General features: G+C 39.6%; 1 protein-coding gene across 1 annotated transcript in view; it reads right to left on the bottom strand.

Annotated features, from left to right (window-relative positions):
* The window catches only part of tmprss3b (transmembrane serine protease 3b), a 33,349-nt gene extending 12,047 nt beyond the window's left edge, over window positions 1-21,302 (bottom strand). Inside the window, exons 1-7 of the mRNA XM_060898285.1 lie at window positions 21,231-21,302; window positions 18,059-18,356; window positions 10,883-10,999; window positions 5,959-6,075; window positions 5,034-5,157; window positions 1,815-1,943; window positions 171-217 (exon numbers count right to left, since the gene is read on the bottom strand). Of these exons, the coding sequence (XP_060754268.1) occupies window positions 171-217; window positions 1,815-1,943; window positions 5,034-5,157; window positions 5,959-6,075; window positions 10,883-10,999; window positions 18,059-18,356; window positions 21,231-21,302 (904 nt within the window). The remainder of the gene's footprint in view (window positions 1-170; window positions 218-1,814; window positions 1,944-5,033; window positions 5,158-5,958; window positions 6,076-10,882; window positions 11,000-18,058; window positions 18,357-21,230) is intronic.
* Window positions 21,303-22,748: the final 1,446 nt, after the last annotated feature.

The following is a 22,748-nucleotide window of genomic DNA, read 5'->3' on the forward strand; positions in this document are numbered from 1 at the left end:
TTTTCTTAAATTAAAATGTATGCTGTACATTCTGCTGCAGAAAAAGAACAGTTCAAAGAACTTACTGAAAGCCCAAATATTGTCATGACATTTATATCCAAGATGACATTCATGTCACTGTATGTAAACTTCTGACCACAACTGTACATACATACACACAGTTAACTCACCTATACACTTGAGTACTGTGACCAACCCGGACAGGCACGGAACCGTTCTAGAGAAACAGTCAATTTTTTAAATGTCAAAACACATCTTTATATATACAAAATCAAGCACAATTTACTAAAAAACAAAACAAAAAACAGATTATGCTGCAGCTATATTCGAGGTGTAACACAATGACACTATTTGTGTTTGTATCTGTTAAGTGCTCCAAATATCTATATTCAACTGGGCATGGCCTAAACCAGAAAGAGGATTTTTTTTTTTTGTATTGTTGCTGTTATTCAACATGAGCCTTACTGCTCTGCTCTGCAGTTTTTCTCTATTTGGACTATTTTCTACATTCTAGAACAATACTGAAGACATCAAAACTATGAAACAACATCTGGAATATATATGGAATAAATAAAAATAAGTGTTAAAAAAATCAAAATGTGTTCATTATTTTAGATTCTTCAAAGTATCCAGTGTTTATGACGCTTTGTACACTATTGGCTTTATCTTAGCCAGCTACTGTACATGAGGTAGTCACCTGGAATGCTTTTCAATTAACAGGTGCCTCGTCAAAAGTTAATTAGTGCAATTTCTTGCCTTCTTAATGTGTTTGAGATCAAACAATAAATAGTACATAATAAAAATACAGTAAATAGCCCTATTCCACAACTGTAGTAATCCATATTATGTCAAGAACCGCTCAAGTAAGTAAAGAGAAACAACATCCATCATTACTTTAAGACATGAAGTGTCTTTTAATTCATAAAAAATAAAGAAAAACATTAAATTAGAAGGTGTGTCCAAACTTTTGACTGGTACCGTACATCACTCGAGTTCATAATGGGCCTCAATTAGAAATATGTGCAGGACTGTTTTTTATTCCTTCTGATTCAGTTGTTTTTGCTTGTATATGCCCATGAGTTTTTCTCATGCTTACTAGCGTTAGTATTCAGTTACAACCCTGTGCTACCCTATAATATTTTTTAATAATAACTATACACCTAGGGGTCATCACGATGGTGTAGTGGTTAGCCCTGTCGCCTCAGAGCAAGAAGGTTCTGGGTTCAAGCCCAGTGGCTGACAGGGGCCTTTCTGTGTGGAGTTTGCATGTTCTCCCTGTATCTGCGTGGGTTTCCTCCGAGTGCTCCGGTTTTCCCCACAATCTAAAGATATGCAGGTTAGCTTAACTGGTGGCTCTAAATTGACCATGAGTGTGAATGGTTGTTTGTCTCTATGTATCAGCCCTGTGATGACCTGGCGACTTGTCCAGGGTGTACCCCACCTCTCACCCATAGTCAGCAGGGATAGGCTCCAGCGACCCTGGGCAGGATAAGCAGTTACGGATAATGGATGGATGGATGGATGGATGGATGGATGGATATCGATAACTAATTTTTTTTAGGTATTTTTGCCCATTGCTGTATATAACTGGCTATTAGTTATATGGCTCTCTATGGACACTATAGGGAGGTGAACATGTGCTCCATCTCTTCACGTGTGCTAAATCAACAACCTAATCTTCCAAAGAACGAGGGAATTTGTCATGATCATGTCACTAATCCTTAAATAGCATATACTAAGCATGGGAAAGTGGAGTTAATGCTTGTGTAAACGTATCCTAAGGGCTATGTTGAAACATGTTAGGTTTGGCATACCTAAGGAAGGAGCTGTTGTGAATTTTGAATGTTTGATGATGTACTGGAAAGCGGGAACTAATCGTCACTATGTTTTTCTTGAAGACTGACTCGACGGAAGAGAGAGGGACTGAAGTAGAATTCACATAACTGCAAAGAGACAGAGGGTCATTTGTGAAGATGTATATAGAGCATCTGCAGAAAACACACACACACACACACACACACACACACTTAGCTTGCATAGAATTTTATCTGGCTGTATTGTGATTGACACTTGCAATAAAACAATTCATAACAATTCAGTCAGTCATATTAGTTGTGTGATTATGAGCAGCTGTCTTCAGGCACTGTAATTAATCTTGATAGGAGGTTGAAGAGGAAGCGCATAAACTTTGTGTTTGTATTTGAGCCACAACGTCTGCCTGCCTGCAGAGTAAAAGCAATGATCCATGACTGCATTGTTAAATGGAAAAATAGACACTGAAAAAAATTAAAAAGGAATGCAAGAACGAAAGGCTATCAATGGGTAAAATTAACATTTTGACCTACTTCTGGTGTGAATGTGTTTGCAATGATTTTCTCCTTCATTTAATGGCAGACTGATTTTAATAGGATTAATGAAGCTGTTAATGTGGGGCTTTGGGGATGAAGTGATTGTATTACACCCATGTGATATAAGGGGGGGAACACACACACACACACACACACACACACACACACACACACACACACACACACACACACACACACACACAACCAAGACATACAGAAAGAAACCATATGGAAACCTTAGTAGAAACCCATCCTCCTCTGGCTGCCACTGCAGGTTATTAATGGTACAATGATGCTGACATACTTAAGAATGAGTAGAATTTTAACTGTAAGTGTATCTTCAAAAAGAAAGAAAGCAGGATGAGAATAAATGGCAACTGTTCTTCTCTTTATGTTTCAATGTGTGACTGTTTGGTCTTCCAAGAATAAGATCCTCACATCTGAATGAGAACATCACCATGGGAACTGCAGAAACATGGCCCCTCTGTGTGTTAAGTATCGTCTTATCAGTGCTTAACTTTTAAACCCCTTATCAGATTGATTTTGTTCAGTGGTTTGTTCCTGTTGTATCAGATTTCCTGATAGTTCCAGTTGTCCCAAGTGGTAGGACATTAAAAGCACTTGAATTGAAATGAAGGAAATAGGTTTGTTGTAATATTTGGAACAATGATAAGACAATGGTGACTCAGTGGCTGAAGGGTCTGAGCGAGTTCTTTCCCAGGATTGTGCTTTCCCAAATCCCAATACTGCCACACAGCCACTGCTGGGCTCAGTGACAGATAACCCAAAGGACTTACTGTGTCCTGGCTCCTAGCCACTATGGGGCCTTTGACAATCATAGGCATAAAGTGAAAGATTTGTCCATTCTGCTGTTGCACACAGTGGGATACATTGAAACTGAGCCAATGAACATAAAATCACAGAATATGAAATACATTCTAAAATGCTACTTGTGACTTGGTATGAATTAGTCACCAATGAGTGTGAGTTTTAAATTGGTGCTAGATAAAAACATGGAAAATACATGAATTGCCATAAAACCACATTGAGTTTATCAATGAAAAAAAACCTTAAAAAGTAAAGGAAAGCCAGAGAACATTCTTTTTGCCTCATGGGTCAGGTTAAAAAACAAATATCAAGCTTCAATTGAGCCAAAGAAGACTTAACGGGCCTGTCATTGAGTCCGAACTTCTTAAAGAGCTGGACTTTACTAATTTGGTGGATGAGTTTGTGACGTAAAAAATCAAGAAACCAATAAATCAAGTTTAATATATGGCTACTTATCGACTTTGCAAAAGCATGCGATTCTGTACACAGAGAAAGTTTATGGAACATCATGGTGAGCTATGGAATACCAAGTAAGATTGTGAGGGTTGTAAAAGGAATCTACAAGGGTTTTGAATGTGCAGTGATCGATGGGGGTTGAGATATCTGATTGGTTCAAGATCAACACCGGAGTTAAGCAGGGATGTGTTATGTCTGGATTCTTATTTTTAATGGTCATTGACTGGGTTATGAGAGAGCAACAGCTGGTAGGAAAAGAGGGATAAGGCGGAATTTCTCGACGGTGTTGGAAGATCTTGACTTTGTAGACGATATTGCTCTATTGTCATTCAAGTTTAATGACCTGAGTGAGAAAATGATGGAGGAAGCAGACAGAGTTGGCTTAAAACTTAATGCCAAAAAGCTCAAGACATTGAGGACTGAGTACGTTAGAAGCGAAGAAAGAATAATATTGAACGGCTAGCATGTTGAAGATGTTGATGTGTTTGTGTAATTAGGAGCTATGGTAGACAAGGAAGGAGGAGGAAATAGAGACATCAGCAACCTCGCGTCACCTTTCAGAGGTTACGGACAATGTGGACAACAAGAGGAATAGGGAGGAGAACCACGATTTAGTGTTTAGTGCACTGGTTCAACCTGTGCTGTTGTATGACTGTGAAATGTGGAAAATCACTAAGCAAGATGAAAAGAAGCTGAACAGTTTCCAACACAGATGTCTTAGATGGATACTGGTGGGAAAAGGTCTCTAATAAGAAGGTAGAAGAACTAGTGGGTCTCGAGAACATCAGTAGCGAAATACGCCATAGGAGATGGAATTGGATTGGTTACATCCTCAGAGGTGATAGGAAAAGTGATTGTATGACAGCTTTGGAATGGGCACCTGAAGGGCACAGAGCGAGAGGAGGACCAAAGACAATGTGGAGAAGAACTGTATTGAAGGAGAGGAACAAAGCTGGATGGAAAAGATGGATCACAGCTAAAGACAGGGAGGAGTGGAAAACAAATGTGAAAGCCTACTGGCACGAAGAGAGATGATGATGATGAATACATGGCTTCTATCTAAGACTGTTTTCTCAGAGCAACAGAACTTCCAAATACTCATAATAGAGGTGTAACATAGTAATGTATGTATTTTATTTTATATGTGTTGAGCTATGGGGCGTGGCAGTCAGGACTCTATTCATTACTTCTTATTCTGCAGGATGCAGAGGAAGTCCTTAATTTACAAATCTGTCCCTAATTGGAACCTTAAGCAAGGCACTTGGATCTCAGTTCAATTGTATGTTGCTTTGGATCAAAGTATTTGCTAAATGAATAAAGCTAAATGTTATACAGTACATCAATCATCAAATAAGGAACCACTGGAGCCATTGGCTTTTACTAGTTGACGTGCTCTTGCACCTGTTGTAGCCGAGCTGTTTGCAGGCAGAGAATCCCAGACTGGCACTCCAGTTCTCCCAGCACACGGAGCTCCATATCCCCCTACTGTGAATCTGCAGGATGGAGTGTTTCCCACTCACTCGTACTAATGAAAACAGAGATGAAAAATAATGGTAATTAAAAGACAGCAGGTTTGTGGGGGCTTCCTGCATGACTCAATACACTTCTAAACATATTATTCTGCTTAAAGATATAGAAAGCGGTTTTGGTGGAAAGTCGAAAATAATTACAGTCCATCCCTTCAGCATTCCCTCAAAGCCACACCTCAAAACAAGCCACACCCTCAAAACACAAGCTAGAGATGGAGCGTTCTCTTTTTACAAGTAGATCCAGATGCTGCCGTACCCTGATTTGTTGGATATTGCTGGTCCAGTTGGGTTTCAGTTTATTTTTTTTCTTCTGTTTACCAAGCTCAAGGCATCACAGACATCAGAGTTTCTCCTCTGAGCAGATATTTTATTTTTCATGCTTAATATTTTTTTAAGCTTCACCAGTACCTCACCAAACATTACAAAAAGTGTAAAATCATTTACCTTGTCGAAAATGAATCCTAATTTTTTTGATCCTTCTTTCATTCTGTTCAGTATATTTACACTAACCTTGGACGAGCAATGTGAGGACTGAAAAACACCTACTGTACCTACAGAGGATTTACTAATTGTTCGTGAAAGTTAGAGTCATAAAAATATTTATCTAGGGAGCAAGTTAATGCAGTAAATGCACCAAGAAAGCAAATGAAAATAATATTTGAAGACTAGTGTTTACTATTCAATGATTCAATTGGGAGGAGTTTAAACATTGTAAGTGGGATCATGAATCAAGCTTCATCCTATTCGTCTCAGTAATTTAACACTTTCATTTACTGTGTGTGTGTGCGTGTGCTCACCACAGTTGAGTTCATCCTCTCCCTCACCACAGTCTTTGACTCCGTCACAGACAGCAGATCTCCTGATACACTCAACTGAAGACACACAGTGGAATTTTCCAGAGCAACTCAAACCCACTGTGAAAAAGTGAGAATAAATCACGTTCACTGAGAAATGGTCACTTTTCTTTTTCCCTCTCTATCTATCTATCTATCTATCTATCTATCTATCTATCTATCTATCTATCTATCTATCTATCTATCTATCTATCTATTGTGTGTATCTCTCTCTCTCTCTCTCTCTCTCTCTCTCTCTCTCTCTCTCTCTCTCCAGAGGCTCCGGTTGAAATTATGGCTTCTCTGAAGTGATTGGCGAAGAAAATAGTACTATGCCAGTCACCGAAAAGAATCCATAATTACCAGTGCCTCTCAGTGCATGGTATATTTGATTTATATCCCTCATCAAAAAAAAAAAATCCAAACCAAAAGTATTCACTACAAAGAATTAGAAATAAATCTGAAAAAAAAAATCACATCACTAGGTATGATCATGATAGATCTACACACACAGAAATGCTCGTGGAGTCACAGATGTGACTCGAGTCGGCCATAAAGAGCAAAATTGTGATGTCAGTTCATGGTATATCCAGGATATACCATGACTGACTCACACCATATCCATTTTTTATTTTTATTTTTGATGCCACGAGATACATTGCTTAATCAATGGTGGAACTATTTTATGTCACATAAGCCATCCTTGGCCAATCCCTGCATGGGAATTTTTTGATGAGGGATATAGTGGCATGCAAAAATTTGGGCACCCTTACTGAAAATGTCTGTTACTGTGAATAGTTAAGTGAGCAGAAGATGAACTGATCGCCAAAAGGCATAAAGGTAAAGACGACACATTTCTTTTCAGCGTTTTCTGCAAGATTTGTGTATTATTTTTGTTTTGTACAATTGGAGAGTGAAAAAAGAAAAGGAACACCATGCAAAAGTTTGGGCACCCCAATACATTTGAGTTCTCAGGTAACTTTTACCAAGGTTCCAGACCTTAATTAGCTTATTGAGCTGTGGCTTGTTCAAATTCTTCGTTAGGAAAGGTCAGATGATGCAGATTTCAAAGCTGTATAAATTCTCTGACTCCTCAAACTTGTCCCTAAAATCAACAGCCATGGGCTCCTCTAAGCAACTCCCTCGCATTCTGAATAATAAAATAATTGATGCTCACAAAGCAGGAGAAGGCTACAAGAACGTAGCAAAGTGTTTTCAGGTAGCGGTTTCCTCAGATTGTAATGTTATTAAGAAATGGCAGTTAACAGAAACAGTGGAGATCAAGGTGAGGTCTGGAAGATGAAGAAAACTTTCTGAAAGAACTGCTCGTTGAATTGCTAGAAAGGCAAATAAAAAAACTCTGTTTGACTGCAAAAGACCTTCAGAAAGATTTAGCAGATCCTGGAGTGGTGGTGCACTGTTCTACTATGCAGCGACACCTGAACAAATATGACCTTCATGGGAGACTCATCAGAAGAAAACCGTTCCTGCATCCTAGCCACAAAATTCAGTGTCTGAAGTTTGCAAATAAACATCTAAATAAGCCTGATGCATTTTGGAAACAAGTCCTGTGGACTGATGAAATCAAAATAGAACTTTTTGGCCACAATGTGCAAAGGTATGTTTGGAGAGAAAAGGGTGCCAAATTCCAGGAAAAGAACACCTCTCCAACTCTGAAGCATGGGTGTGGATTGATCATGCTTTGGGGTTGTGTTGCAGCCAGTGGCACAGGGCACATTTCATTGGTCGAGGGAAGCATGGATTCAAATAAATACTAGCAAATTCTGGAAGCAAACATCACACCATCTGTAAAAAAGTTGAAGTTAAAAAGAGGATGGGTCCTACAATAAGACGACGATCCAAAACACACCTCAAAATCTACAATGGAATACCTCAAGAGGCCCAAGCTGAAAGTTTTGCCATGGCCCTCACAGTCCCCTGACCTAAACATCATTGAAAATCTGTGGATAGGTCTCAAAAGAGCAGTGGGTGCAAGACAGCCCAGGAAACTTGTAGAACTGGAAGCCTTTTGCAAGGACAAATGTGTGAAAATCCCCCAGGTAAGAACTGAAAGATTATTAGCTGGCTACAAAAAGTGTTTACAAGCTGTGATACTTGCCAAAGGGGTTGTTAATAGGTACTAACCATGCAGGGTGCCCAAACTTTTGCTTCAGGCCCTTTTCCTTTTTTTGTCATTTTGAAAATGTAAAAGATGAAAATAAAAATTTGTTTTTGCTTAAAATATAAAAGGAATGAGTCATCTTTAACTTTATGCCTTTTGGAGATCATTTCATCTTCAACTTGCTGAACTGTTCACAGTAACAGCAATTTTGACCAGGGGTGCCCAAACTTTTGCATATCACTGTATATATTTATTCAATCCACATTGACTCGATATGAGCAATCGTGCACTCTGATTGGCTACTCTACTACAAGGCTATCAGCTCATATACCGTACCATGAGTAGAGAAAAACAAAATGGCTGAGCGTGTTGCTGAACCAACCGAGGACAAAATAAAAACTCTACTCGAAAACAAAACCCCAAAAATACAAAAAAGTGACAAAATATTGAATGAAAGTATTTGATGGTAAGAACATGTCTTTTTTTCAAGAATTATTATTATTATTATTATTATTATTATTATTATTATAGCATTTTTCACAAATTACTACTGTTATTTCGCCGGTTTGTTTACATTCTAAGTGGAAATGATTTTGTCAGATATTTTGTATAAAGTTTTTCTTGATCAAATTTGCAAAAAATACAAATAAAAATGCTCTGTTTCGCAAAATCCAGTGAATGTGGATAGAATAGAACAGTTATTCCACGAAATTGAGTTGTACATGGCTTATAGCCAACTTGGCGCTATGTGCCTCGTCGGCTATCAGCTCATGTGCAACTCAATTTCGTGGAATAACTATTTTATATATACAGTGGTGCTTGAAAGTTTGTGAACCCTTTAGAATTTTCTATATTTCTGCATAAATACGACCTAAAACATCATCAGATTTTCACACAAGTCCTAAAAGTAGATAAAGAGAACCCAGTTAAACAAATGAGACAAAAATATTATACTTGGTCATTTATTTATTAAGGAAAATGATCCAATATTACATATCTGTGAGTGGCAAAAGTATGTGAACCTCTAGGATTAGCAGTTAATTTGAAGGTGAAATTAGAGTCAGGTGTTTTCAATCAATGGGATGACAATCAGGTGTGAGTGGGCACCCTGTTTTATTTCAAGAACAGGGATCTATCAAAGTCTGATCTTCACAACACATGTTTGTGGAAGTGTATCATGGCACGAACAAAGGAGATTTCTGAGGACCTCAGAAAAAGTGTTGTTGATGCTCATCAGGCTGGAAAAGGTTACAAAACCATCTCTAAAGAGTTTGGACTCCACCAATCCACAGTCAGAGAGACTGTGTACAAATGGAGGAAATTCAAGACCATTGTTACCCTCCCCAGGAGTGGTCGACCAACAAAGATGACTCCAAGAGCAAGGCGTGTAATAGTTGGCAAGGTCACAAAGGACCCCAGGATAACTTCTAAGCAACTGAAGGCCTCTCTCACATTGGCTAATGTTAATGTTCATGAGTCCACCATCAGGAGAACACTGAACAACAATGGTGTGCATGGCAGGGTTGCAAGGAGAAAGTCACTGCTCTCCAAAAAGAACATTGCTGATCGTCTGCAGTTTGCTAAAGCTCACGTGGACAAGCCAGAAGGCTATTGGAAAAATGTTTTGTGGATGGATAAGACCAAAATAGAACTTTTTGGTTTAAACAAGAAGTGTTATGTTTGGAGAAAGGAAAACACTGCATTCCAGCATAAGAACCTTATCCCATCTGTGAAACATGGTGGTAGTAGTATCATGGTTTGGGCCTGTTTTGCTGCATCTGGGCCAGGATGGTTTGCCATCATTGATGGAACAATTAATTCTGAATTATACCAGCAAATTCTAAAGGAAAATATTTGTCCATGAACTGAATCTCAAGAGAAGGTGGGTCATGCAGCAAAACAATGACCCTAAGCACACAAGTCGTTCGACCAAAGAATGGTTAAAGAAGAATAAAGTTAATGTTTTAGAATGGCCAAGTCAAAGTCCTGACCTTAATCCAATCGAAATGTTGTGAAAGGACCTGAAGCGAGCAGTTCATGTGAGGAAACCCACCAATATCCCAGAGTTGAAGCTGTTCTGTATGGAGAAATGGGCTAAAATTCCTCCAAGTTGGTGTGCAGGACTGATCAACAGTTACTGGAAACGTTTAGATGCAGTTATTGCTGCACCAGGGGGTCACACCAGATACTGAAAGCAAAGGTTCACATACTTTTGCCACTCACAGATATGTAATGTTGGATCATTTTCCTCAATAAATAAATGACCAAGTATAATATTTTTGTCTCATTTGTTTAACTGGGTTCTCTTTATCTACTTTTAGGACTTGTGTGAAAATCTGATGATGTTTTAGGTCATATTTATGCAGAAATATAGAAAATTCTGTAGGGTTCACAAACTTTCAAGCACCACTGTGTGTGTGTGTATATATATATATATATATATATATATATATATATATATATATATATATATATATATATATATATATAAAACAGTTTTTTATATATATATAATCATAACTTTATAGAAATTGCATACTATAAACAAGACTTTCTTCTTCTTCTGATTATTATTATTATAAACATTAATTAAAAGCTAAATTCAGTTTGCTCCAAGGGTGTCAGGCAATTCTGCTTAATCACAGGGTGTAGGTCATTAAATATGTATTGTGCGAAGATACTGAAGGGTGTCTTACACCAGGAAGTCATGACACACACACACACACACACACACACACACACACACACACACACACACACACTCACCTCCCAGACCAATTCCTAGAACCAGAGTTATTGCTATTAACAAACAAATGATTATCAGCAGCACCAGCAGCTTGTGTGGTATGTGTGGCCAGCGCCTATAGTCTGACAGGTCATCTCCTTTAGAGAGATATAAAAAAGAAGAGGTCACCAAATGAAATCTATATGATAAGGGATTGAAACCAGTTATTCCTGAAAAAAGGGTACTAAACTGTACCTTTCCTTGTCGCTAGGAGGTACACTTATTTTAGAGACATAGAAATGTGGATTTCGTGTGCCTTTTAAACAGTACAGGCAGGATATTATGGAACAGTACAGATTCGTACTGATTTTCCTGAGTGTGAATTAGTCAACATAAGCACTATGTTCTAACAGGCTAGTAGTTAATAGTGTGTTATAAAACAGTTTAGTACTACAGTGGTGCTTGAAATTCTGTGAACCCTACAGAATTTTCTATATTTCTGCATAAATATGACCTAAAACAACATCAGATTTTCACACCAGTCCTAAAAATAGATAAAGAGAACCCAGTTAAACAAATGAGACAAAAATATTATACTTGGTCATTTATTTATTGAGGAAAATGATCCAATATTACATATCTGTGAGTGGCAAAAGTATGTGAACCTTTGCTTTCAGGATCTGGTGTGACCCCCTTGTGCAGCAATAACTGCAACTAAATGTTTCCGGTAACTGCATACTTGCCAACCCTCCCAATTTCGGCGGGAGGCTCCCGATTTTAGCCTCCGTCTCCCGCCTCCCGATCATATTTGTTAAAAACTGGATAATCTCACGGTTTTGGGAAATCCCTACCACCAAGTTAAAAATACTCCTGATTATGTCCAATCAGAATCGTATGAGAAACACTGCTGATGTCAACTGATTTTTAACCAATCAACGAACAGAACAACAGTCACTTCTGTAATGTAGGATTCACCCAGGCTGTCCGACATTTTTTACAAGCAGTCATTCATCATGGCCACTAAACCCAATACCACACGGCAAAAATATGAATGCAAATATCAGGCTGCATGGGAGAATGAATTTCCATGGATAAGCAAATTTTCGACCAGCCAGTTACACATTTTAAGGTAAAGATACCTGAAATCAGAATAGAATAGAATGCCTTTTTATTGTCACTGCACAAATGTACAACGACATTTAGTTCATCACAGGAGAGCAAAGCCGCTGCATAGGTGTGCGCCGCCACTCTTGGGCACTTCAGCCCAAGGCCATCCTATGTTAACCTAACTGCATGTCTTTGAACTTAATAATTGTCAAATAATGGACATTTGAGTGTGAAATTAAACTAGTCTTCCATACCATTTCAGAAACAAACTGTACAACTTCTAAAGTGTTTACTGAAATTTTGCATGACAGAGAATTTGCTTGGTGAGTGTATTTGAATCGTGTCTTAGTGCTATTTTGAATTTATGTTTGAAAGTTTTAACTGAAAGTTTACAAGTGAATTATCTGGAAAGTGATTGATTTTGATAGAGTTTTACGGTTTTAAGTGAAAGATTACTCAAAGTTTGCAAATGAGTAAATTCCTTTGATGCATTCCAATAGGATTTTGATAGGATTTCTAGTGCTTTTTAAAAATTCTGTTGGAAAGTGTTTAGTGAGAGAGATGCATTTTAGTAGTACTAAGACAGTGCAGTATTTATTTAATTGAGTTGTTACTATTTTGGTGAAATCGTATTAAAATTTAATTTATATATATATATATATATATATATATATATATATATATATATATATATATATATATATATATAAAATCTCCTTCTCACCCCCGGCGGGGGGTGGGGGGGTGGGGGGGGGTGGTATCCATGTCATCCTCAAGCTCGGGTCCTCTACCAGAGGCCTGGGAGTTTGAGGGTTCTGCGCAGTATCTTCGATGTTCCTAGGACTGCGCTCTTCTGGACTGAGGCTTCAGATGTGTTCCTGGGACTTGCTGGAGCCACTCTCCCAGTTTGGGGGTTACTGCCCCAAGTGCCCCCACTACCACGGGGACCACGCAGCCCTTGACCTTCCACATCCGTTCCAGCTGCTCTTTCAACCCTTGATACTTCTCAAGTTTCTCATGTTCCTTCTTCCTGATGTTGGTGTCAGCTGGGATCGCCACATCTATCACCACCACCCTCTTCTGCTCTTTGTCCACCACCACTATGTCCGGTTGGTTAGCCAGGATTTGTTTGTCAGTCTGGAAGCTGAAGTCCCACAGAACCTTGGCCCTGTTGTTCTCAGCCACCTTCTGTGGTATGACCCATTGGGACTTGGGTACTTCTATTCCATACTGGTTGCAGATGTTCCTGTATACTATCCCAGCCACTTGGTTGTGCCTCTCCATGTACGCTGATCCAGCTAGCATCTTACACCCTGCTACTATGTGCTGGACTGTTTCAGGGGCTTCTTTGCACAGTCTGTATCTTGGGTCTGATCTACTCTGGTAGATCCTGGCCTCTATGGCTCTTGTGCTTATGGCCTGTTCTTGTGCTGCCATGATTAGTGCCTCTGTGCTGTCTGTCAGTCCTGCATTATCCAGCCACTGGTAGGATTTCTTGATATCAGCCACTTCCTCTATCTGACGGTGGTACATGCCATGTAGGGGTTTGTCCCTCCAGGTTGTCTGTTCCTCCTCCTCCTCTGCACTCTCATCAGGGTTCTGCTGCCTGAGACATTCACTTAGCAGTTCATCCTTTGGGGCCATCTTTCTGATGTATTCTCGGATTTTCGATGTTTCATCCTGGACCGTGGTCTTGACGCTCACTAGCCCTTGGCCTCCCTCTTTCCGCTTAGTGTATAGTCTCAGGGTGTTGGACTTGGGGTGGAACCCTCCATGCATGGTGAGGAGCTTTCTAGTCTTGATATCTGTGGCTTCTATCTCCTCCTTTGGCCAGTTTATGATACCAGCGGGGTATCTGATGACTGGTAGTGCGTACATGTTGATGGCTCAGACCTTGTTCTTACCATTCAGCTGACTTTTCAGGACCTGCCTTACTCTCTGGAGGTATTTGGCTGTGGTTGACTTCCTTGTGGCCTCTTCATGGTTTCCATTAGCCTGTGGGATGCCAAGGTACTTGTAGCTGTCTTGGATATCACCTATGTTGCCCTCTGGTAGGTCAATCCCCTCAGTCCGGACCATCTTGCCTCTCTTTGAGACCATCCGGCCACACTTGTTCAATCCGAATGACATCCCTATGTCATCGCTGTAGAGCCGGGTGGTGTGGATCAGAGAGTCTATTTCTCGCTCGTTCCTGGCATACAGCTTGATGTCATCCATGTAGAGCAGGTGGCTGATTGTTGCCCCACTACGGAATCGGTACCCGTAGCCGCTCTTCGTGATGATCCGACTGAGGGGGTTCAGGCCTATGCAGAACAGCAGTGGTGATAGCGCATCTCCTTGGTATATGCCGCACTTGATGTTGACTTGGGCAATGGGTTTTGAGTTGGCCTCTAGGGTTGTCTTCCACATTTCCATTGAGTTCTGGATGAAGGTCCTTAGGTTCCTGTTGATCTTATACAGTTCCAGACATTCCAGTATCCATGTGTGTGGCATTGAGTCGTAGGCTTTCTTGTAGTCAATCCAGGCAGTGCACAGGTTGGTCTGTCTCTTCTTACAGTCTCGGGCAACTGTTCTATCGACCAGTAGCTGGTGCTTGGCTCCTCTGGTGTTACTGCCAATTCCTTTCTGTGCCTCGCACATGCTTACTCATTTTTGCCGCAATGATGCCTGACAGGGCCTTCCATGTTGTGCAGAGACAGGTAATTCCCTGGGATGGGATGGGTCCCTTCATGATTAGGACTGTCCTGCCTTGGGTTAGCCATTCTGGGTGGGTCCCATCCCTCAGCAGCTGGTTCATCTGTGCTGCTAGGCGTTCATGGAGTGCAGTTAGCTTCTTCAGCCAGTACGTATGGATCATATCGGGGCCTGGTGCTGTCCAGCTCTTCATCTTTGACACTCTTTCTTGGATGTCTGCCATTGAGATGGTTACCGGTTCTTGTTCTGGGAGGTTGCTGTGGTCAGCTCTTAGGTCCACTAACCATTGGGCATCGGTGTTGTGTGATGCCTTTCTTTCCCATATGTCTTTCCAGTATTTTTCCACCTCAGCTCTTGGTGGGTCTGACTGGTTGTTGGTTCAGTGGAGAACAGCTTGTTTATTCTCCTGGCCTCTCCCTCCTTGGTGTATCTCTTCAACCTGTTTGGCAGTTTCGAGTGCCTCTGGTATGGAGAGTGAGTTGTACTTCCTGGGTGCCCCTTTATTCATCATGTTCCCTTTCTGTAGTTCAGCTAGCTGGCTAACTTCTCTCCGTGCTCTAATCGTCTCGTCTCTGTTATGTCCTGAGCCCACCTTGTGTCCAAGCATCTGTACTGTGCTGTACTGTGTATCAGCTTGTTGGTCTCAGTGATGGTTCTTGTGGAGATTGTCTTCAGAAGATCTACTAGTAGATCTTCTGAAGGTACTTGGCAACTCAGCTTCGGTATTCATCGGGTCACAGTTGGGTCATGATCTTCCTTCTCAGGTCAGCAGCTCTTGTGTTGAGGCTGTTAGCTGTTGGGGCTTGGTACCCAATCTGATGATGACATCTCCCCACTGACCTGTCTTCCTGGCTCCCCCTTGCCGTAGCATCATTAATCTCTAGTTGTGATAGTAGATTTCGATTACGGATGTTGGAACACTGGGCTAATAGCTGTTTCTTTGTTAGCCTTGATTGTGGGTTTCGAAGTATCCAATGGTCCCACATTCGCTGCATGTATCCCCTCTCTCTGAGGAGAGCTTGTATAGTAGCATTCCAGCAAATCCGTATTTTCTGTCCTCGTCCATCGATGTCTTGTTCCAGTAGCCCATTTCTCATCAGTTTGCCCTGGTTCCCTAGCAACTGACGCAGACCTTGTTGACCCGGGCGACGTCTGAGCCAGTATGACTCTATCAGTTATGTCTTCACTCATTCCTGAGGTAGGCTGATATATCATGAGGGACCCTTACTGGATGATGTTTTGCCCCAACCGGGATTTGAACCCCGATCTCTTATATATTATAGTTCTCTATATTTTTACATGAGCTTACAGAAGGAAAACACATTTGATGCAATCCAATAATACTTTCATTCACTGTGACTATTTTAAGAAATGATAAACATTCTTCTAAAGCATCACTTGTGTTATTTTCTGTGGGTCTCTGTATGTATACAATATTCAGGCATGAGATTTTTCAGCTAAAAATCTGATTTAAGACTTCCCTTTCATTGTTATTATATTAAAATTCAAGATGAGTATTATTTCAGATTTTTCACTCTGAGCTCTGTCATGCCTGATACATGAATCCCATAACCTATAGTAATTGACAGAATAATATCAACAATTCAAAAAATCTTTAATTGTATACATTTCAAATGGTTTGCAATTAATTGGGATCCACTGTTTTTATTGTTTCAACCGCGCATCATACCCTTGTCCAATTGAAAATGTCATTCACGCACTTTTCTCCCCCATGAGAATTTTGAAAAGTTGGCAAGTATGTAACTGTTGATCAGTCCTGCACACTGGCTTGGAGGAATTTTAGCCCATTCCTCCGTACAGAACAGCTTCAACTCTGGGATGTTGGTGGGTTTCCTCACATGAACTGCTCGCTTCAGGTCCTTTCACAACATTTTGATTGGATTAAGGTCAGGACTTTGACTTGGCCATTCCAAAACATTAACTTTATTCTTCTTTAACCATTCTTTGTTGGAACGACTTGTGTGCTTAGGGTTGTTGTCTTGCTGCCTGACCCACCTTCTCTTGAGATTCAGTTCATGGACAGATGTCCTGACATTTTCCTTTAGAATTCACTGGTATAATTCAGAATTCATTGTTCCATCAATGATGGCAAGCCGTCCTGGCCCAGATGCAGCAAAACAGGCCCAAACCATGATACTACCACCACCATGTTTCACAGATGGGATAAGGTTCTTATGCAGGAATGCAGTGTTTTCCTTTCTTCAAACATAACGCTTCTCATTTAAACCAAAAAGTTCTATTTTGGTCTCATCCGTCCACAAAACATTTTTCCAATAGTCTTCTGGCTTGTCCACATGATCTTTAGCAAACTGCAGACGAGCAGCAATGTTCTTTTTGGAGAGCAGTGGCTTTCTCCTTGCAACCCTGCCATGCACACCATTGTTGTTCAGTGTTCTCCTGATGGTGGACTCATGAACATGAACATTAGCCAATGTGAGAGAGGCCTTCAGTTGCTTAGAAGTTACCCTGGGGTCCTTTGTGACCTCGCCGACTATTACACGCCTTGCTCTTGGAGTGACCTTTGTTGGTCGACCACTCCTGGGGAGGGTAACAATGGTCTTGAATTTCCTCCATTTGTACACAACCTGTCTGACTGTGCATTGGTGGAGTCCAAACTCTTTAGAGATGGTTTTGTAACCTTTTCCAGCCTGATGAGCATCAACAACGCTTTTTCTGAGGTCCTCAGAAATCTCCTTTGTTCGTGCCATGATACACTTCCACAAACATGTGTTGTGAAGATCAGACTTTGATAGATCCCTGTTCTTGAAATAAAACAGGGTGCCCACTCACACCTGATTGTCATCCCATTGATTGAAAACACCTGACTCTAATTTCACCTTCAAATTAACTGCTAATCCTAGAGGTTCACATACTTTTGCCACTCACAGATATGTAATATTGGATCATTTTCCTCAATAAATAAATGACCAAGTATAATATTTTTGTCTCATTTGTTTAACTGGGTTCTCTTTAGGACTTGTGTGAAAATCTGATGATGTTTTAGGTCATATTTATGCAGAAATATAGAACATTCTAAAGGGTTCATAAACTTTCAAGCACCACTGTATATAGATTAAAGCCAGAAAACAAAGAGAAAGTCAGTATGCTGCAATGGATAATAGATGCATAATCGTAAAAAAAAATCATTTCAGACATTCATTCTTTTTATACACATGAGTCAATAAAGGTTTAATGTTTTATTTTAACATTAATTACTCCCAGTATACTATATAATGGTGCAAACTCCTTTTATCTATATATAACTATATGAATATCTAACTGTAAAAATAATATATAATATAATATTCTTATAAAGCACAAAGCACACTTAAGCAGCTTATAAACCACAGTGTATGATGTGGTACAAAGAGTACCAAAAGTCCAACTTCACATACCATGGATGAAGGGCTGCACTTTAATGATGGATGTTCTGTGTGAATTATAGGATGTCTTAATGGTGTGCCGTTTGTACATGGGGAGTGAATTTGATGTCTCAGCAGGCAAGCCAACGGGAATGTGTGGGTCATGGGTGTTGGCGTCGAAGTACTGCAGGGGTCTAGATGGCCCCCAGCCGCCTATGGAACTGCTGAAGGGGCTCATGTTGATCACACTGGGGGTCCTGATGGTAGGGAGGTCTTCGCTCTCTGTATCTGCTTTAAAGTGACCTGACACCACCTCCTCCTTAACAGAGATCTGGAGTATAAATAGGGTGTGTATTAATGGCAAGGAATAAGAGTGAAAACCATCAACACCACTGGGTCTTGTAAAATGTGCTCAAAATGCTTGGTTCATCAAATATAATGTCTATTTTTATAGATCCATCATCATATTTATTAGCAGGCAACACGCACACATACTGTATATATATAATGGGTTGATAGCACCATTTGGATTCATCCAACTGTAAGCATGATGCCTGGATGTAGAAAGCATGGGTGATGGGTGACTTGTTAACAATTTATACAAGTTCCACAGAGGTTCAGGTTCGTACATGTTTTTGAATGGCAGCTCTGATATAAATATTAGCTTTGAGAATCTTGCAGTATACACTTAGTGTTCTTATTACACTTAGCTTATTTTCCCTTTCTTGAAATTAATAAGACAGAAGACCCAAAGATTGCTTCCAAGAAACTGCAAATCCTCTATACTAGACTTTCCTGTCTCATAAAAGTTATTAGGGGGAAAAAAAAACCCACACACACTACTGATCATTACAAAGCACTGACACTGGAGACTCATTCCAAAAATAATAAATAAACATTTCCTTGCAGAAAACTTTTCTATATCAACAATGACACATATTTTTAAATTGGTTTATTTCGAGTGTCCCTGACACATGTCCTTGTGTAAGCTGTTACTATAGAAATGCTAATGTATGCTAATGTAATGTAATTGTACATTAATATAAACCTGTAACTTGAATTACAGCCAGCACTCTTGTCAGAAAGAAAGCACAACTTTATTCATCACACAATTGTGAAATTTCCTGTCTGCATTTAACCCATCTGAAGCAGTGAACACACACATGCACGTGAGCAACAAGCACACACACATACCCAGAGCAATGGGCAGCCATGCTAACAGCGCCCGGGGAGCAGTTGGGAGTTAGGTGCCTCGCTCGAGGGCACCTCAGCCCAAGGCCGTCCCATATTAACCTAACCGCATGTCTTTAGACTGTGGGGTAAACCTGAGCACCCGGAGGAAACCCACGCAGACACAGGGAGAACATGCAAACTCCACACAGAAAGGCCCTCGCCAGCCGCTGAGTTCGAACCCAGAACCTTCTTGTTGTGAGGCGACCATGCTAACCACTACACCACCGTGCCGCCCTGAGCTGCTATTATGGAAAATTAATCAACACCTTCTGACCAATCAGAATTGAGAATTCAAAAAGTACTGTGGTATTAAAAAGATAATAATCTGGTCAGTTGGTATAAATATTGAAACCCACACACTTGTGAATTTAACAATTACTATTACACTGGTCTACAGCCAAAATGCTTCTGAAATAAATATAGTCAAACTTTAGTAATTCTGGGTCGCTGAGAACGAAAATGAAACTTAAAATTCTTCATTGGCTCTAGTTTTCAAGATTGGCTCTATGAATAAATCTATGATTGGGTTTGGATGTTACTTACTTTTTTGGCAAAACAATGAATGATGCAATCTGAAGCCAGTATTGCATCATACATGATATCATGTTATTCCTAGAAGTCCCAATGATGCAATCATAAGTCAACTTATATCACTCTGCTGAACAAATTGGCCTATATCAGCTTTAAAAAAAAAAAATCATACAGTGCTATACCCTCGAGATTAAGTCTTTGCTTGACAAGCTTGACAAGAAATGCTCCATTTCATGAATACAAAAGACAAGCTACCAAAAAACACTGAGTACGCACTAAACCTATTCAGTACTTATACATAATTGTTTTATGCCATTTGGTTCATGATACATTTTATTTATATAAACTTTTTGCTGATTTTCTAGTGTTACATAAAGAGAACAGGTGAAATATCATGTAAACCAAACATAAACACATGAAGAGACCTAGGTTTACAATTTATACTTAAAACGTTACTATCTACACAATGTACATAAGTATAAAATGTAAAATCTTAAATATCTTGGAAGCCGTAGCCAATCAGCTGTTTTAATTGTCATGTTTGAATTCAACACACCAAATTTCATAACAGCCAATTTCATTTCTGAAGCAGACAACTTCTGAAAAATTGTTGACCAGTGTGATCATTAAGCCTCATCATTAAGGACAATTCTCACCCAGGTCACCATCTGTTTGAACTGTTGCCCCCTGGCAGGCATTATAGGTCCAGCAAATCCAGAACCACTAGATTCATAAACAGTTTCTTCCCATATGCCATAACATACCTAAACAAACAGAAATGACAACTGCCTAAGCTACCCTCTCACTTATGAACTCTTCACGTTGTACTTTTTATTCTTGATCGCATTCTGTATAGATGTTGTTGTTTTTCATTGTTTTATTGTTCTATTTATTTTATTATTTATTGATGGCATTGAGTACCGAGTTGGAGTAGCAGCATAATTTTGTTGTACTTGACGTATAATGACAATAAAGGCATTGAATTGAATTGAATTTCATAACAAACAGCCAGTTTCATTTCTGAAGCAGACAACTTCTGAAAAATTGTTGACCAGTGTGAACATTAAGATTTCATATTGTTTCATCATGTTTGTTGTAGATACATCATTACATTAGTTAGTACGTTAACTAGATAGCCAATGATGCAAGTAACAGCCAAAGTAATGGTGTAATTAAACACCATTTTGACTTTACATGAGCATGAAGCAATGTTCAATTTGATGTGCAATTCTCATGGATGGAATTAAAATCTAAGTTTACTGAGGTTTACCCGTTTAAATTTTATATATATATATATATATATATATATATATATATATATATAAAGTATAATTTTTATTTATAATTGCTTATTCTATTCTCGCAATACTTTGGATAAAATGTAGCGAGAGGCATGTTAGGATAGAGAATAGTGACTGCAAATACTACAAATTTTCCTTACCTTTTGCACAGTGTGTTCTCTCTTTGTGGCAGGCTGCTGTTGTTCTCCAGTGTTCTTTTCAAGGTAAGCCATCATTTCTGTCTCATCCTTTCATCTCTGGCACTCAGTAGGTGACACTGTTCATAAATACCACCCCACCATGTCTCCAACAAGCTGATCGTGGACAGGTCAAATGAAGAAAATGGCAACTGAAGAAATATTTTCAGCAAATGAATTGACTGGATAAGACTACTTGATATAGATCTTGTTGATCTCACTCCCAAACAATGTCATGATGCTGAGAAAAACAGTTCACAAATAAAGACCAAAATATTATCATAAATACATATGCTAATTAATATTCCATTCCAGAAGTGAATATAAGTTAATGCAATAAAGGTTAACTGACCAGCTGACTGGCGACCTTTCTGAAAAACTAACTCTCTCTCGCTCTCTCTCTCTCTCTCTCTCTCTCTCGCTCTCTCTCTCTCTCTCCACACCTCCTCTGTAACACAATGAGACATTTGATCAAGTGAGCAGTGCTCTGTAATGCCACTACAGCTGTGGATCAGATCTCCCGGCAATGTGTTGCCTTCATTACTCCAGTTACACCAGAGCAGTTACAGATGGAGCTGGACACCAGCCTCCTGCCAACAAAAGAGGCCAAGCATGAAAAGGTCAGCCCACAAGCCCAAAGGTCATCTCTTTTAAAACTTTATTTATCCCTGCTTATAGCAGCAGTCATGTTGACTAGCTTTAAATAATTCATCATGAAGAGGCATGTTACGATATATCATGATAAGGATATTGGAAATGGTTACACAGTTAATGTTGTGCAATAACAATATAACGATACTGAAGTTATATACTTGCTTTTTTTGTGTGACGTCTCCTTTGAAATATGCTTTCAAGATTTGTTTTAAATATAAAAGGTTAGTCTGCTTTTAAAAAGGAAACCAAGCAAAACTGGAAGTCTAAGAGCAATCCTCTTAAAGGAAAATTCCAGCATGTTTCAACCTAATGTTTATCAGACTATATCCATATGTACTGTATGTGTGAGTACCACTAACAATAAATTTTGACAAGTTTCCCTGCAGCGAGAAGACCTGAAAAGCTGCTTAGTCAAAACTCACTAAGGGCAGCTGAATTCCGTCAATAAATATTTATGCAAAACACTTATTTTTATTTCAAAAATAGATCAAATAAGCTAAATGGTTTTTATTGCCAAGCTAGAAATTTAGTAAAGGCGAGGGCCTTTCTGTGTGGAGTTTGCATGTTCTCTGCGTGGGGGTGCTCCAGTTTCTCCCACAGTCCAAAGACATGCAGTTAGGTTAATGTGGGGCGGCCTTGGGCTGAAGTGCCCTTGAGCAAGGTACCTAACCCCTGACTGCTCGCTGTAGCGTGGCTGCCCACTGCTCTGGGTGTGTGTGTATGTTCACTGCTTCAGAATTTCACTGTGCTTGAAGTGTGCATGTGACAAATAAAGGTTTCTTCTTCTACACTGGACTCGTGTATGTAATGACATGATTTGACCTGCAG

Source organism: Neoarius graeffei, chromosome 18 (assembly GCF_027579695.1).
Source record: "Neoarius graeffei isolate fNeoGra1 chromosome 18, fNeoGra1.pri, whole genome shotgun sequence".
Classification (NCBI taxonomy): domain Eukaryota; kingdom Metazoa; phylum Chordata; class Actinopteri; order Siluriformes; family Ariidae; genus Neoarius; species Neoarius graeffei.